This window comes from Caloenas nicobarica, chromosome 5 (assembly GCF_036013445.1).
Source record: "Caloenas nicobarica isolate bCalNic1 chromosome 5, bCalNic1.hap1, whole genome shotgun sequence".
In the NCBI taxonomy this organism is placed as follows: Eukaryota; Metazoa; Chordata; class Aves; order Columbiformes; family Columbidae; genus Caloenas; species Caloenas nicobarica.
Genome location: NC_088249.1, coordinates 63,784,991 through 63,799,347, shown reverse-complemented (window position 1 = coordinate 63,799,347; position 14,357 = coordinate 63,784,991). Strand labels below are relative to the sequence as shown.

The 14,357-nt window shown below is 41.6% G+C and overlaps 1 protein-coding gene across 2 annotated transcripts in view; it reads left to right on the top strand.

Moving 5' to 3' along the window:
- Positions 1-412: 412 nt before the first annotated feature.
- Positions 413-14,357, top strand: part of SLC17A6 (solute carrier family 17 member 6) — a 29,692-nt gene continuing 15,747 nt past the window's right edge. Inside the window, exons 1-4 of one of the 2 annotated variants that reach the window (XM_065636048.1) lie at positions 413-498; positions 575-577; positions 3,397-3,649; positions 4,759-4,877. In XM_065636048.1, coding sequence (XP_065492120.1) covers positions 413-498; positions 575-577; positions 3,397-3,649; positions 4,759-4,877 — 461 coding nt within the window. The remainder of the gene's footprint in view (positions 499-574; positions 578-3,396; positions 3,650-4,758; positions 4,878-14,357) is intronic. The other variant, XM_065636049.1, reaches the window with a different exon arrangement.

Here is a 14,357-nt window from a genome sequence, read left to right as displayed (position 1 = left end):
AAGGGATCTCCGTCCCCTCCCAGCCGGGCATGGCACTGCCTCCACCCGCCAGCACTGCGCCCCGCGAGGCCGAGAAGACTTTCTGACCGCGCTTGGCAACTCCGCGCTGCCGGGAAACCCGGGGGCTGCCTGCAGCGCTCGCAGACTCCCCGCTCGCTGCCGCACACAGGCGCGCTCCCTCGCCCTCGCCCTCTCCCCCCCCGGCTCCGCACGCCGTCTCTCCCTCTGCCTCTCTATCTCTCACACACACACAGCTCACACGCTTCCTCTCGCTCTCCCTTTACCCGGAGGTTCACTGATGGCCATTTAATGAGGGGGGAAAAGTTGAGAGATTAAACCAATATGAACCATCGTTGCTCGTAGCAGTGCCCTATCCAGAGCAGAGCAGAATCCGGCGAGCATCCCTGCAGGAATGGAGTCGGTAAAACAAAGGATTTTGACCCCTGGTAAGGAGGGATTGAAGAATTTTGCTGGAAAATCGCTTGGTCAACTCTACAGGTAAGACTGAGATCTCTTCTAGGACTCTACCTCTTAGAAATAATTGGAAGCTTTCCTTTACTACCAGTCGCTGAAGGAGGTTGAATGCTTTGGGGAGTGGGTTAGTGGTGGAGGTGCTGGAAGCTGCTGAGATACTGCTGATATAATCTGGAGCCTGGAAACTAGCGCTGAACCTTCTCAATATGGCACCCTCGTAACTTCTCTATCTGATTCGTAGATGGTGTCAGTAAATATGTAGCAAAAGATTATCCCATCTTTTTCGCACAAAACCAGGATCCTATCTTGAAATCACGATCAGGAGAGAGCAGCTCCCTGAATTTTTGTTCTCTGTTAATTTTGCAACGCAGTCACAGGATCTTTCTCATTAAAAAATAATAATAATAATCTTTCCTGGTTTCGATTAGTCTTCTCCCTTGTGTAATTTGTCGTCAGAGGAAGATAAACATGGAGATGTATAAATAATTGATATCCGAACGATTTTTTTTTCCTGAAGCTGAAACATATAGAGGGATGTGTTTAATTATTTATCCGTCTGCCTTGAGAAGCATCCACTTGCCTTATAAGTAATACACAACCGCAATTGCTAAACTCAAAAGCACCACTCAACAGTATGTTTCTGTGTGTACAGAACATTTCTACCGTCTTCCAGACCTGTGCACACAGATAAACAAGCCCAAATTCTCGCATACCTAAAAAGTGTATGCCCTAAAGTTGACACATCGTGTTCCATCCAATTTGGTGACTTTAGTGACCTCCAGGATGTGTGAGAACAGTCTGCGAAATTCCAACGTATTTTCGATTGTCTCCTCTGCTAGAAATTACCCTGAAGAATTTTTTTTTTCCAAATTACAGATTAAAGGCAACTGCGGATTTATCTGCCATGGGTAGGGCACGTAGGAGTCTTTTTTCCATACCTATGCGGCAGTGTTGGGCACAGGCACAAGGCTGTTCCACAGCGTGAGTCACAACTTCTGCTGCCATTTTCAGGGAAGGGAACATATCAGTGAAGTGAGAAAGACGAAATTAACGTTTTAATTTTAGTAGGAAGGGTAGAATTTTGAAAATCGAAGAGCAAAACCAAAGCCATCAACAACGCAGTGAATATCTTACTGGTTTGGGTCATATTTAAGTAATTTTCAATGATCAGAAAAATAAATATTGATAATCCAGAATAACTTCATAAAATATAATTAAAGAAATAAACCCCTTTTTCGCCCTAAAAGAGTCTACAATGTATAAATACACCAATAATGTCTACTGCTTTTTATATAGTCACACAGGGAATAACGAAGAAACGGTGTTTGTATTTTACAGCAAAATTCCGTTTGAACTCCCTTCTTGATTAACAAATGTCCGATTTACCAATCTTTTTCAGCTCACGGGACTGAAGTATTTTGTTTCCGATTTTTAAAATTAAAAGAGTTTTCCCGTGCCTTGCACATTGATTTCTAGTGTCTTCTCGAAGACAAGAAACCCATTCAGGGAGAAAACACTTGTACATCATCCTTTATTCGCACGAACGAATTTTGAACATAAAAATAAGGTTGTTTATTTTAGTCACAACTATATGACATTTCTTAATGTTGCGGTCTTTAAGTATGGAAATAATTCTCCCAGCAAAGAAAAATCGGAAGAATTTCAACGGAGTAACTATTGGAGGAAATCCTTGTATTTTCTCCAAAACACGATTGAGAACCTTTTGAGCCTGATTGTGCTAATTGTTAGTGCCCCATTAGCCGGATGAGTTAACCTCAAAGAGATTCTCCTCCGAGGAGAATTTCTGACATGAGAAAACACTCCTAGAGCAGGGGTGATGGCAGAGTGTCGGGAAGTGGTCACGTATTCTCTCCTCAAGACTACGGAGCCAGGATGGAGGCGGTTTGTCTTTTAAATATCTCAGTGATTAAGAAAAGAGAATCTTAAAGAAGATTAAGAAATTCCGCATGGGACGCTTGCTCGATAGAACCGATCTTTCTTACTACCGACACGGCTTTTTAAAAGCTTTTTCGCCAAAGAAGAAATAAAGTGAAATGTCACCTTTCGTGGATTGCAGGGTTGGTGTGGGCTGTTTGTGGTTTTTTTGGTTGTTTGTTGTTTTTTTTTTTTCTTTCGGTATTTTTCTGTTGATTCGAAATAGCTGCAAATAACCATTTCCCTTCAGATTCCTGCACATTGTTTTCTAGGAGATAGGATTCTCATGTGAAAGCAAGGGAGTGGGGGCAATGTGATCGAGCTTAAAGCTGATCTAAGAAGGTCAAACCTGCTGAGCCATCACACTCCCCCAACGTGTAGCTGAGCAGATGAGATCTTTAGGAAAGTCTTCTCCGCAGATAACCAGTTCTCTAAAGACGGTGATATTTTCTTCCACTGCATGTGACAGCCATTTTGCAAATCTAAAATAAGTAGCAATATCGCCCCCCTCCCTCGCTTTCTGTTAATATTTCTTTTGTTCCCAGATCTGAAGCGAGATGCACACCAAGATCATCCCCCTTGGTGTTTCTAATACAGCAAGGAGGGAATAAAACCTTCTCCAAAAGATTGTTTCGGTTTCCATACTTTGCCTCTTGGGCTACCCAACATGGCGCCTCTGCAGTGGTTACAGCTGATGTCTTAATGCGTCCTACATATTTAAGCAGAAGTCTTTAATGATAGATGAGCAATTCTCAGCTAGAGCTCCTCCCTGGGCTCCTGCAGCGGGGTGGCGGGGGGAGCCGGGGCTGACTAATCCTGACTCCCACAGGTCACTGCTAAAGAACAGCTGAAGGTGAACGGAAAACAAGGAGTATATCCTCAAATCAATCCAAACCGAGCCAAAGGGGCGGAGAGAGCTGTAAACTTAAACCTTCAGCTCCTCGAGGTGCGTTCAGGGCTTGATTTTTCCCTTCTTGTGCCGGGCAGGGTCCTAGAGAAGAGGCAGAAGCCCGGAGACACCATCGAGCTGACGGAAGATGGAAAGCCCGTGGAAATGCCCGAGAAGAAAGCGCCGCTGTGCGACTGTACCTGCTTCGGGCTGCCCCGGAGGTACATCATTGCCATCATGAGTGGACTGGGATTCTGCATTTCCTTCGGGATCCGATGTAACTTGGGAGTGGCCATCGTGGATATGGTCAATAACAGCACCATACACCGAGGAGGAAAGATTATTAAAGAGGTGGGAACTTTTCCCTCGTAAACCCCGTGTCCTCCCAGTGCAACTCCCAGGTCAAGCACCTTAACGCAGGCGAGACGGGCTCGGAGGTTTCGGGGCATTTCCCCCCGGCTCAGACCGCGATGCTCCCCGGCCCCGGGGCCGCCCTGCCCGGCCCCGCCGCCCTTCGGAGGATGGAAACCCTGTGCTTGAAGGAGAAACCATTTCTACCGATTATTCCTTTTTTAAATTTTCATTTCCCAGTCCTATTTTGCGGTACTAATTTGCGGGCACATTTTCACCTTTTTTTTTTTTTTTTTTGCACACAACCTTGAAAAATGCAGATACCTCGTAAAATAAATGTAGGGGATGGGGGAAGAAGGCGTCGAATAAGCGACTGCCGGCAGATTCGCCGTGCTGTAACGGAGACTGGGAGGTTGTGCAGGAGTGTCTGTAAACACCAGGGTGAAAGAATTTGCGTTGATAAAAGGCGCTAAATGATAAGACCCGTTTTAAAGGGGGTGTTTTAAAGCCTTGCGAGAAAGAGGTGAATGCTGAATACAGATGAGTGTTAAATATACAAGTCCGCAGACAAACCCCTATAGTTTACTCCTTGCACAAGCAAGAGGTAGGTGCTTACGGCCACGGCCGTGCAAGCAGGGAGGGCAGGGGACGCCTCCGCGCCCCCAGACGCTCAGGGGTGTCTGTACAAGCCCGGCAGACACGGCCCCGAGGTGTCGCAGCCGCAGCCGGAGGTCCCCGCGGGTCCCCGTTTGTCCCCGGCTCTGCGCTGCCCGGCCCCGCGGTCCCTGTCCCGGCCGGCGGTTCGGGGTACCCGGGGCTCTGGTCACTCGTCAGCGCCCCTGCCCCTCTCGTGTCCCACGGTGCTGGTTTTATTGCTGTTATTTGATGTATTTTGCCGCTTATTTATCTGGCGGGCAGCTGGGGTGTTTGCTGCGGTGAGCTGAGGCGAAGGGAGCAGTTTTGTCCCTTGTCCCTGTGCCCCGCCGGCGCTGGATTCCCCCCTTCGCCTGGCCAGTGTGAAGTTACTGCGGGTGAATGCTCAAATCCGGCACGATTACAGCCTTCCTCTTCTCTTTCTCTCCTTCTCTCCCGGTCCCTTGCATTGGAAGAAAGCGAAGTTTAATTGGGATCCCGAAACAGTTGGCATGATCCACGGCTCGTTTTTCTGGGGGTACATAATCACCCAAATCCCCGGCGGGTACATCTCGTCCCGGCTGGCAGCGAACAGGTAACGACACCTAAACAGCCCCAGGGGCTGGCCCCAGGCCGGGGGGGGGAGCGGCGGGGGGAGCCCTGCAGCAAGCCGGCCCTGCTCCAAGGGCTGTCGTCATAAAAAAAAAAAGGAAAAACCACTTGCATAGAAACTGGAAACGCGGCTGTGGTGATGCATTGATGACCCACCTTCGAACTACCTTCTGGTTTTGCGGGGGATTATCTCGTTTTGGTTTCTTTTTCCTTTAATAAGTCATTTAGGGAGGTTGTGGCAATGATATTCAAACAACATGCATTCAGAGGCAAATTCAAAGATTCATTATTTCATCAAAGCTTTTTTTCCCCCCCGTGATTGAATGAAAGAATTTTATGATTTTATTTTTAATGAAAAGGAAAACCATCAGCAGGAATTTTCCATTAAGGCACAAATGAATTTAGAATGGTCGAAAACCACGTTTCAATGAGACCTCCACAATGAAAAGAAAGTGCAGATGGTGCAGGGACTTAAGGACTCGTTTCTATGGTGTCTGGCAATTTTTCAAGCACCCAGGGTGCGATTCTACCTGTTAATTAGATCCACTGAGTATTCAAGACACATGAGGCTTTCACTTCCATGCTTAATGCCACAGGCTCATCGTTTGCAGAAGCAGCGAAGGTCCTAGTGCCACGCTTCAAAACAATAACAAACGAAGTGCAAATGGATATTAAATCAGCAATATATACCTTTAACTCTTCTCAGGAGTGTGCAACATCAAAGGTAGGCCTGGATAGGCAGAGAGGCTTTGCCTGGCAAACAAGCTTATTTGTGTTTATTTGAGAAAGAGGGGGAGGAGAGAGGGGAATTAGGCAAAAATGCTCTCTCCAAGGTAGATACCTTTAAGCCAGAGACCTATATTAAAAATAATGAGTATTTACTGATGGATAGATGCTCTATTACTGAGATAACCCTAATATACCTCATTTTAAAGCAAATAAAACAAAATACAACATTTATTAAACTGAGGTATCCATTGTTTACAAGTGCCACCTTTCTGTTAGTGGTTTAGAAATGTAGAAGGCTATTTCAAATAACAATTAACAGCCAATTAAAGGATTCTTTGCCAATTCTTTCTCCTTCGAGCATTTTTGCATCTTTACACAGTCTGTAATTCCCCAGGATTAACTGGAGTTTTGTTTGAGTAAGGACTGCAGAAACTGACTCAGAGAATCAAAAATCTGTCTTCATTCACCCAGCAACATCAGTAAAGTCATTTAAATCTAGCCAGATTTAAAGTGGTGCGACTACAAAGATTTGCAAGACAATGGCAGGGACATTACTGGGAAAACTCAGTAGTAGAAACACACAACCTGGTGTATCTGAATCAACTTTTCCTCTCCTTCACAAACATTTTCATTTACAATAGCAAATGAAGACTACTTCACAGTATTAACCTGGGTGTATTTTAACTCAGCAATTTTCACAGATTAGTGGTTAGTTGTTACTATTGTGGAAGCCTCTGAGACAACTCCAACATAAGGCAAATAACTATGGAAATCACAGATTTAATTAAGGAACTAGCTATGACATACATGCCAGTAATTGCAAATAGTTAAAATATGGATAGTGGCTGTGATTTATATTTTGTAGATAAAAATGGCAGAGAGTAGAATGCTGAGTGGTTAGATGTAGTGGTTGGAATAGCAGGGTATTGAGGAGGTGAAAATACAAGTTAGTTCCTGAATGCTACAAAGAGATTTTGACACCTACGCTTTCAACTTGAAATAACAGGACAACTGTAGGATTAAGTGACATCCAAAATAAGGTGCAAGCCTTGCTATCCATACTCTTTCCAAGAAACTGCATGAGAAAAAGTCAGACAAGTGAGTACACAGGCCTAGAGGTCTACAGCACCAGTAGAATACGAGCTACTATAAAAGCCTCTGCTGATTTACGTCTTGTGCTACAGCCACAACTGGTCCCTTCACACTGTGGTGGATGACAGCCAAGTAACCTTTTTTTTTTTTTTTTTACAAACCTCACTGAATGTCTTTGTGGTGCCAATGGCTTCCTTTGCATTCAGAGCAAATCTGAATTTATACAGAGAAATGAAGTTCAAATGTGCTCTATATAAAAAATAAGATACTCTAGAATAGCATCACCAGATTCAAGATGATCTGTAAGAAACTCAGTCCTGAGCTGAAAAAAAAGGGAGATTTTCCAGAGATTCATTCCCTGGAAGGGAAGGAGATTATGATTACATGGAAAAGACAGCGTGAATGAAAAACTGACTCTCCATTGCTAAGAGTGTTCAGGAAGGAACCAGGGAGGAGGGTGAAGGTGTGCTTTGCCAGCTTAATTTGCTATTGACAGGGAGTTGCTGAGTGTACGGCCCCGAGTTTGCTTGACATTAAGATTCAGTCTAGGAACCAATTATTGGGATTGGGTTGACATAATTAGAAAGTTTCTCTAAGGTATAACACATCGAAGAAATGACCCTCCTGTGGTATCAAGAAAACCTTTCTACACGCAATGCAATAATTTCAAGCTGGGCTGAAACCCTTTATTTTGATTCTGACCCTGTTTTAAAATGCTTACTGCCAATCAACAATTAGCAACCCTGAGCTCTGAACTTGCTAATATATTTTCTTCAACTGAGTCTGTCAATGGGTAGCATTTTACTGGGATCTTTCGCTAATTGTAGAACTCAAGGCTGCTGCTGCATAGTTATTCTGTTCTGCCTTGACCTCCTGCTCTTATCATGCATAGCTGCCCATTACTTCTGACAGATTAGATTTAGTGATTTACAGATTTACAAGTAGGAAATGGAGTTTCTCAGGAAATTACCCATGATAGCTTAGGTCTCGATTTATCTCATATTGCATCATTGAGAATTTTCTGTTATAGAATATTTTCAGCCCAACACTAAGAAAAATGCTTTATTTAAAAGGGGTGCATTTATGCTGCCGTAGTACCAATGAGGTCAAACAAAACTATGTTTGAAAATTCTAGGGAACATTCAGAAACAACAAATCTCCCGAGCGCTTTCCTCTCAGGTGGCCAATAGATGTTGGGCTAGTACATAACAAAGGTTAGTGGTCCTGCATACTATCAACCCCTGTTGACTTCTGTAGGAACAGGGAACCTTCGGTACATTGCAAGAGTTTTTCGAAAGACAGAACAATGGAACAGGCTGCCCAGAGAGGTTGTGGAGTTTCCTTCTCTGGAGACACTCAAAACCCACCTGGACACATTCCTGTGCCATCTGCTGTAGGTGAACCTGCTTTAGCAGGCTGGACTAGATGATTTCCAGAGGTCCTTTCCAATGCAAATCATTTTGTGATTCTGTGATTTGGCCTCAGATGCCACCTCATTTGCAATCAGTGAAGCTTTAAACTTGCATCCCTTGAGCAGTGTGTGAAAATAGAAGAGGATTCCCTTTTGCTGCAGAGCTAGAGACCTCTTCTCCCAGAGGAGGATCTGCCTCTGGAAGATGCTGGTATGAAACCACTGTGCAACTGGCCACAGGAGAGTGGAGGCACAAAGGAAGCATGATGCAGAGTCCCATGGGTACAGTTTTTTACAGATACAGCATTTCTCAGGGTTCAGTTCTCAATGAGCAATGAACAATTAACCTTGCTATCGATTAAGCATGACACGGTGATAGCAGAGAATATTGAACAGGCTCCTCTAGTAGTTTAGAGAAGGAATCTTGTCACATGGACATCCAGGTTTGTAACTAACCTGGGTTACTTCTTCTATTTGAGTATATTTGCAGCCTTACCCTAAAAAAAGTGCCCTTCTCCCCAGGCTGCAATACCCTGAGAGTAGAATTCATGGTCTCTGCAGAGATGTTTACTTAACTATCTTTATTGAGAGAAAATCAGCTATTATTCAGAGCTTTTGAGACTGTAGGGGCAAGAATAGGTGAGCAGATTTGACAGAAATCCAATATAATACAAATGTTTATTGGTTACAACTCTTTCTGACTAGTAATAGCAAAGCTTTCTCCCAAAAAAATGAATAGTGAGACTTTTTTTTCTTTCTTTTTTTTTTTTTTTTTTGAGGTTGTTGGCGATTCAGTGCTAAGTTTTTCACTAAATCATAGTGGATTTCAACTAGTGTGAGCAGGGTTTTCAGGAGGAAGGAACTGAGTTGTTTTTGCATTATTTAGAAGTATTTTTCCTTGAAAAATAGAAGAAACCAAGAAAATTCAAGAGTGATGCCCTAATACCATGTATCCACACTATTTAATCAGCTGAGCTGTTACTCATAATGGCAGTTAATGCTATTTAAAAGGACATAAATCTCATTCGAATGCTTTTAAGCTACAGGTTTCAATGTCAACATTACAGAGGCTCCCACCAGAGGAGTTGTCATTATATGATTACGATGAGATGTGAACAGAAAGGGTATGAAGAGCTGACAGTCCTCCAACCCCACCGAGTCTTAATTTCTACTCAGTCCATGAAAAGAGTTTTGCCTGGGGCTAATCAGAATTCACCTCATCTTGATAAACATTAAAATACAGTCATCATTCTCAGGGACTGAAATCTTATTAATGAAAGAAAAAGAGATTTGTGGTTTGATGGTTCTCCATCTCTGATTTAAAATTGGATTTAAATGGAATGCAATGGGCAAGGTGTTTAAATGTTCTAAACCAAAGCAAGGAATGCAATGTTCTGATGCAAAATTCAGAAATGTTATTTAATAATTACATTCTTTGTAGTATATTAACAACTATCCTATAAACAGATTTTGCTGTTTTGATGCTTTAAAACCAGCAAACTGGAAACAGGTGCAGTTTTGCTTGACTCTGAGCTCCTCCAGGAAGATTTGTTTAATTGAGTAATTTAACAAGCACTTTAGAGCTCAGGTGTGTTGTGTCCAGCCCAGAACATGGGTATCCCTGCCTGCCTGCTGTGTAAGGACCCCAGGTTATACTTGGGGTATTTGTGTGGGTCATCACGGGCTGTGATGAAACCCTTTTATTTTGTGTTTTGCACAAGTGAGTGCCTGTAGCTGGCCTAGTGATGTTTATCACACTGGGATACTGATGATTTACCTTCTAGTCTTTCTGAGCCTTTCAAATATATGATACGGCTGAATAGTCCTTAAACAAAATCTTCACATTCTATCAGCCATTTTGGGAGTATCTATAAATGCTGATCAACTTGTGGGTACAAAAAGGACCAGGCGACCAGATGATATATTAAATATCATTTGGTAAACTGGGTTCTGTTCAATTTATACGACACTCAAGTGAAAAGTAACACCAGGGAGTGGGGAATCACCCTGGAAAGCAGCTGTGCTGAGTGGGATCTCACCACGCTGAGCTAGAAACCCATCAGGAGCTTCCAACACAATGTAATCCTGGGATATTTATTTTTCTGGTTTTAGTGCAGTGAGTGTATTTAGGTCAATGGCACTTGGATTGTTGTGGTAATTTGCGAACTTGCATATTAATATGAGTGTTGAAAAATTTGAGGTTTTTTTAGAGATCTTTAATTACTTAAAAGATGATAGTATATAATGTCACATAGTGGAAGAAATGGCAAGAATTATGCATTCAGTGTATCAGTATATGAAAAAAATTACTAGGACGTAATTTGATTGCCAAGTATGCATGAAACTCCACTGGAAAAAATTGCTGGGTGTAAATGTGTGTTTTAGTCCCAAAGGAAGATATAACATGAACCAGTAAATGAAAGCCAGATAAATTAAAAGCCATAAATACTAACAATAATGAGTAGTCACCGCTGATCCAACCAGAGAAATTATATGCTAGATTCTTCTTCTTTGGGGATTAAGTTCCTATGTTGGATGTTCTGTTTTAGCTACTACAAATGTTTTCAGTCCAGGGATAATTAAACAAAATATAAGGGATAATAAAGTGCAACTTAAGGTTAATGCCACAGTGAATATCAGACTAGATGGCCTTAAAACTAAGCGCCTGGTTTGTCTTTAACCTAGAAATAAAATAATTTTATTTAAATTAATATTTCCTATTCCACATCCATGCTGTTGCAAAGCTGCAGCTGTCCGTGAATAAATGACCTGCTGTGCTGTCATAAGTGTCTGGAAAGGTGTGAAACTGCACTGGTTTTTACCACCTCATCACAGGATAATTTCAATATTGTTATATTTTTACTTCTGATACTCTTTAAAAATTCTTTAAAAATCATGCTAGAAATCTATAGTAAATCCCTTGCATTATCAACAGCATTACCCAAATGCTGTGGCAGTATTTCCTCACTGATTTCCTAAGTGAACAGTTTAAACATTTAGTGTAAATCAGGAAAGATTCTCAGAAATTAATGGATCATTGTTAGATTATACAAAATAGGGAATTAATTCCCAAGTTTGCAGGTGTCTATTTAAAATAGAAATGCAGATTTTGACTGTACATGCCAAGTACTGTTTCAAAAATAGAGCTGCAATAATCACAGACTTTTTTTGGTAAAACAAAGCTGAGCGACCATTTCATTTGTGTATACTCAAACATTTGAAATCTCTCACACAAAGGAATATAAAGGGCAGAATCAAATGACAATTGTTTAAAAATTAAAGTCACCTTAATTCTGTGATAATGACATGTTTCTCATTACCTGTTAAAGAGCAAATCGGACACTATTCGTATGAAGAATCGTCACTGCATAACTATACTGAATTTCTCTACAATGCAATTATCTCTCATTTGTCTTAAACTTGCCATCATTGGCACATTCTAACCTGAATGAAAATATATAAATCAACCTTTCACTTCAAATTCTTCTTTGTTTTTAAAGCGCCATTCATCTTGTTATTAAGGGCTAAATCCTTCTGCTCAGTAAGTAATCCGATAGGATTATTTGCATGAATAAACTGAATTTCAGACAACAGTATGTCAATGCATCTCATCTCAGAGCCCCAAAGATTTCCACCAAAACTGTGTCATTGCTATGTCAGTGAAATCAGAATATTTCTCCCTAACTCAGCCTTAATGGCAACAAGCATAAAAACTGTAAGGGAAAGCATTAGTTTAGAAATACAAGTCCCAAAGGTTTTCTAGAATTTTTCATCTTTACATTTTCATGATTTATAGAGAGAAATTTTTCACTGTCCTTTAGCAGATGGACATACTGTGTGTTTTCCTGATTTGCAAACAATTTATAATTCACAGCATGACCAGGGGATTTGTGGCTCGTTAGACAAGAGCCAACTTCTGAACTTCTGAACACATAAACCGACCTTGCACTCCAAGAGAGAATCCCCAAAGTTGCATTTGCAACCCCACCTTTCAGTTCAAAATCCTGCAGATCAAACTGGGCTCCGATCCCAGGCACTGGTGTTGGGTTCATCTGTTTCCAGGCAAAGAAGCCAATATTGCACAAAAAGCCCGAGGTGGTTTTGTCACCCTACTGCATTGCAGGGTCTCTTGAGCACCAGTCACCACAAGAAGGGGACCGGGGGAACATCTCCGGGTGGCTGGTACCGCTGTTCCCTCTGCCATATGGCCCAGGGTCCTTCCATTTTTCTGTCACGAATGATGAAGCTGTTTTCGCAATTTAATGATGCAACAAGGGATTTGGATGGGGGTTTTGGTTGATAAAAGGGGGCCTCAGATGTGTGACAAAAATTAATAATGTATCCGAGCCCTTATTATATGAGATTAGATGGCGGGAGGTCGGTTTATACATATTAATGCTTCATGAAGGGCTTATAATAGGATTTAGTATGAAGGGCACACAGACACATCCCCCTCCTCCCTTGTACACATATGAATGAAAATAACCTGTTTTAACACATTTTCAAAAAGCCAAATAAAGCTGCTACACCACAGCTTCTGGCCACAGACTGCTATTAAAGAGGATCATTTTTAAGCGATTCTCTCGTGAAGAATCTCAACCTAGGACTGGCATGTGCGAATAAGTGTTCCTCTCTAATATCAAAGGTAGCTTATTGCATCTGTTTTGCTGGGCAGCTGAGTTTGTCAACCACTCTAATATTCATGGCATAATCCCCGCTTTGGTAGCTTTTTGCCATTCTATGCAAATTAAAGGCCCGATTCAGAAAAAAACCCACATTCTGTCTATCATTTATGAAGCCATAAACTGTCAGGGTGGGCAATTCACAGGCACATGTCTACAGTGAAGGGGTCAACAGAGTCATCAGGAAATTAGCCCGTACTAGAGACAAGTCAGAATGATGGTATATGTCCCAGAATCACTAAAGAGCGTCTCCCCACACTGGATTCATTTTCACTTAGTCCATTTTAAATATATAAACAGTAATACAAATTGTCCCAAGAAGGGTAATCAGCATGATTGCAAACTGATAACTAGATATTTAGGTTACAAAGGTAACATAATAGGTAACATAATGGTAACCTAACCTAACCCTAATGGGTAACATAATAGGTAATGTAAATATTCCAAATGAATGGCTACTCACAGTTTGTGGTCAAGGAGGTAACCACTGATGCACAGGGGAACAGCTGAAAAAAATGCAAACAATTGTCATGATATATTGCCAAGGAAAAAGAATATTTTCAGAAGTCAGTAAGAGCACTGCTTACATTTGCATAAATTGAAAGCAAGTAAACAATTATTAATGGTGTTAAATTTATAGCTTCCAAGCAAAACTCAGGCAAGTACATCATTGGTTAAAATATTATTTTCTGTGTTACTGAGAAGCACCTGTATTACTCTCAGTTGACTAGTACATGTGGACTTTTGGAACTACTTGGATCTAAAATGGCAGTGATCCTTAAGATACCGAATGCAGGGAGCTACATTTACTCTTGATGAGTTTGTTCGGGACTAAATGTAAAAAAACATTGGCCCTGCTTATTCAGATATAACTAACAAGAGCAAGACTGTGTCTGAAATTTGGACTTATTTTTGCATTCCACCCTCCATTGATCCAAATCCTCTGAAATTGGTATCTGCAGAAAAATTACCACACAGTTTACATAAAATTACACAAGACATTTTCAGACCAGGCTTATAAGACCCCCCCATATTATTTATTTGGATTATATCGTGTAGATATGTCAATACTGTCAAATAACTTTGCTCCCAGGTCATCAGCCTCTATGAATCCCTTCTGCATGTGTGATACCTCATCACCAGGGTCTCTTTCAGAGTGGAAAAAACTGATCCTCTGAAATAAAACCCATGTAGCTTCTGGCACATTTACTTCCAGGCACTCTTTCCAACAGGTCTCCTCAGTCCTCTCTACCTGCTTTGACACTTCACCCTAATAAAATATGTACACTGGATTTCATGCAACAAAATGATGTTTAGGTTGGTTGCATAAAACCACTGATGTTCCAGTCACTTTGCAGTGAAGGAACGCACTTTTACTCTCAGCAGTTCAGATGCAATCAGTTGTAACACGTGGCCTGTATGCCAGAAAACACCCCACAAAGCAGAATAGAGAGAACTTTGGAGTCCAACAGATAGCAATTATCCTCCCAGTCAGCTCCATAAAATATTGTAAAGTTAAAAACACAGATGATTTCTTTTATAACTGCAT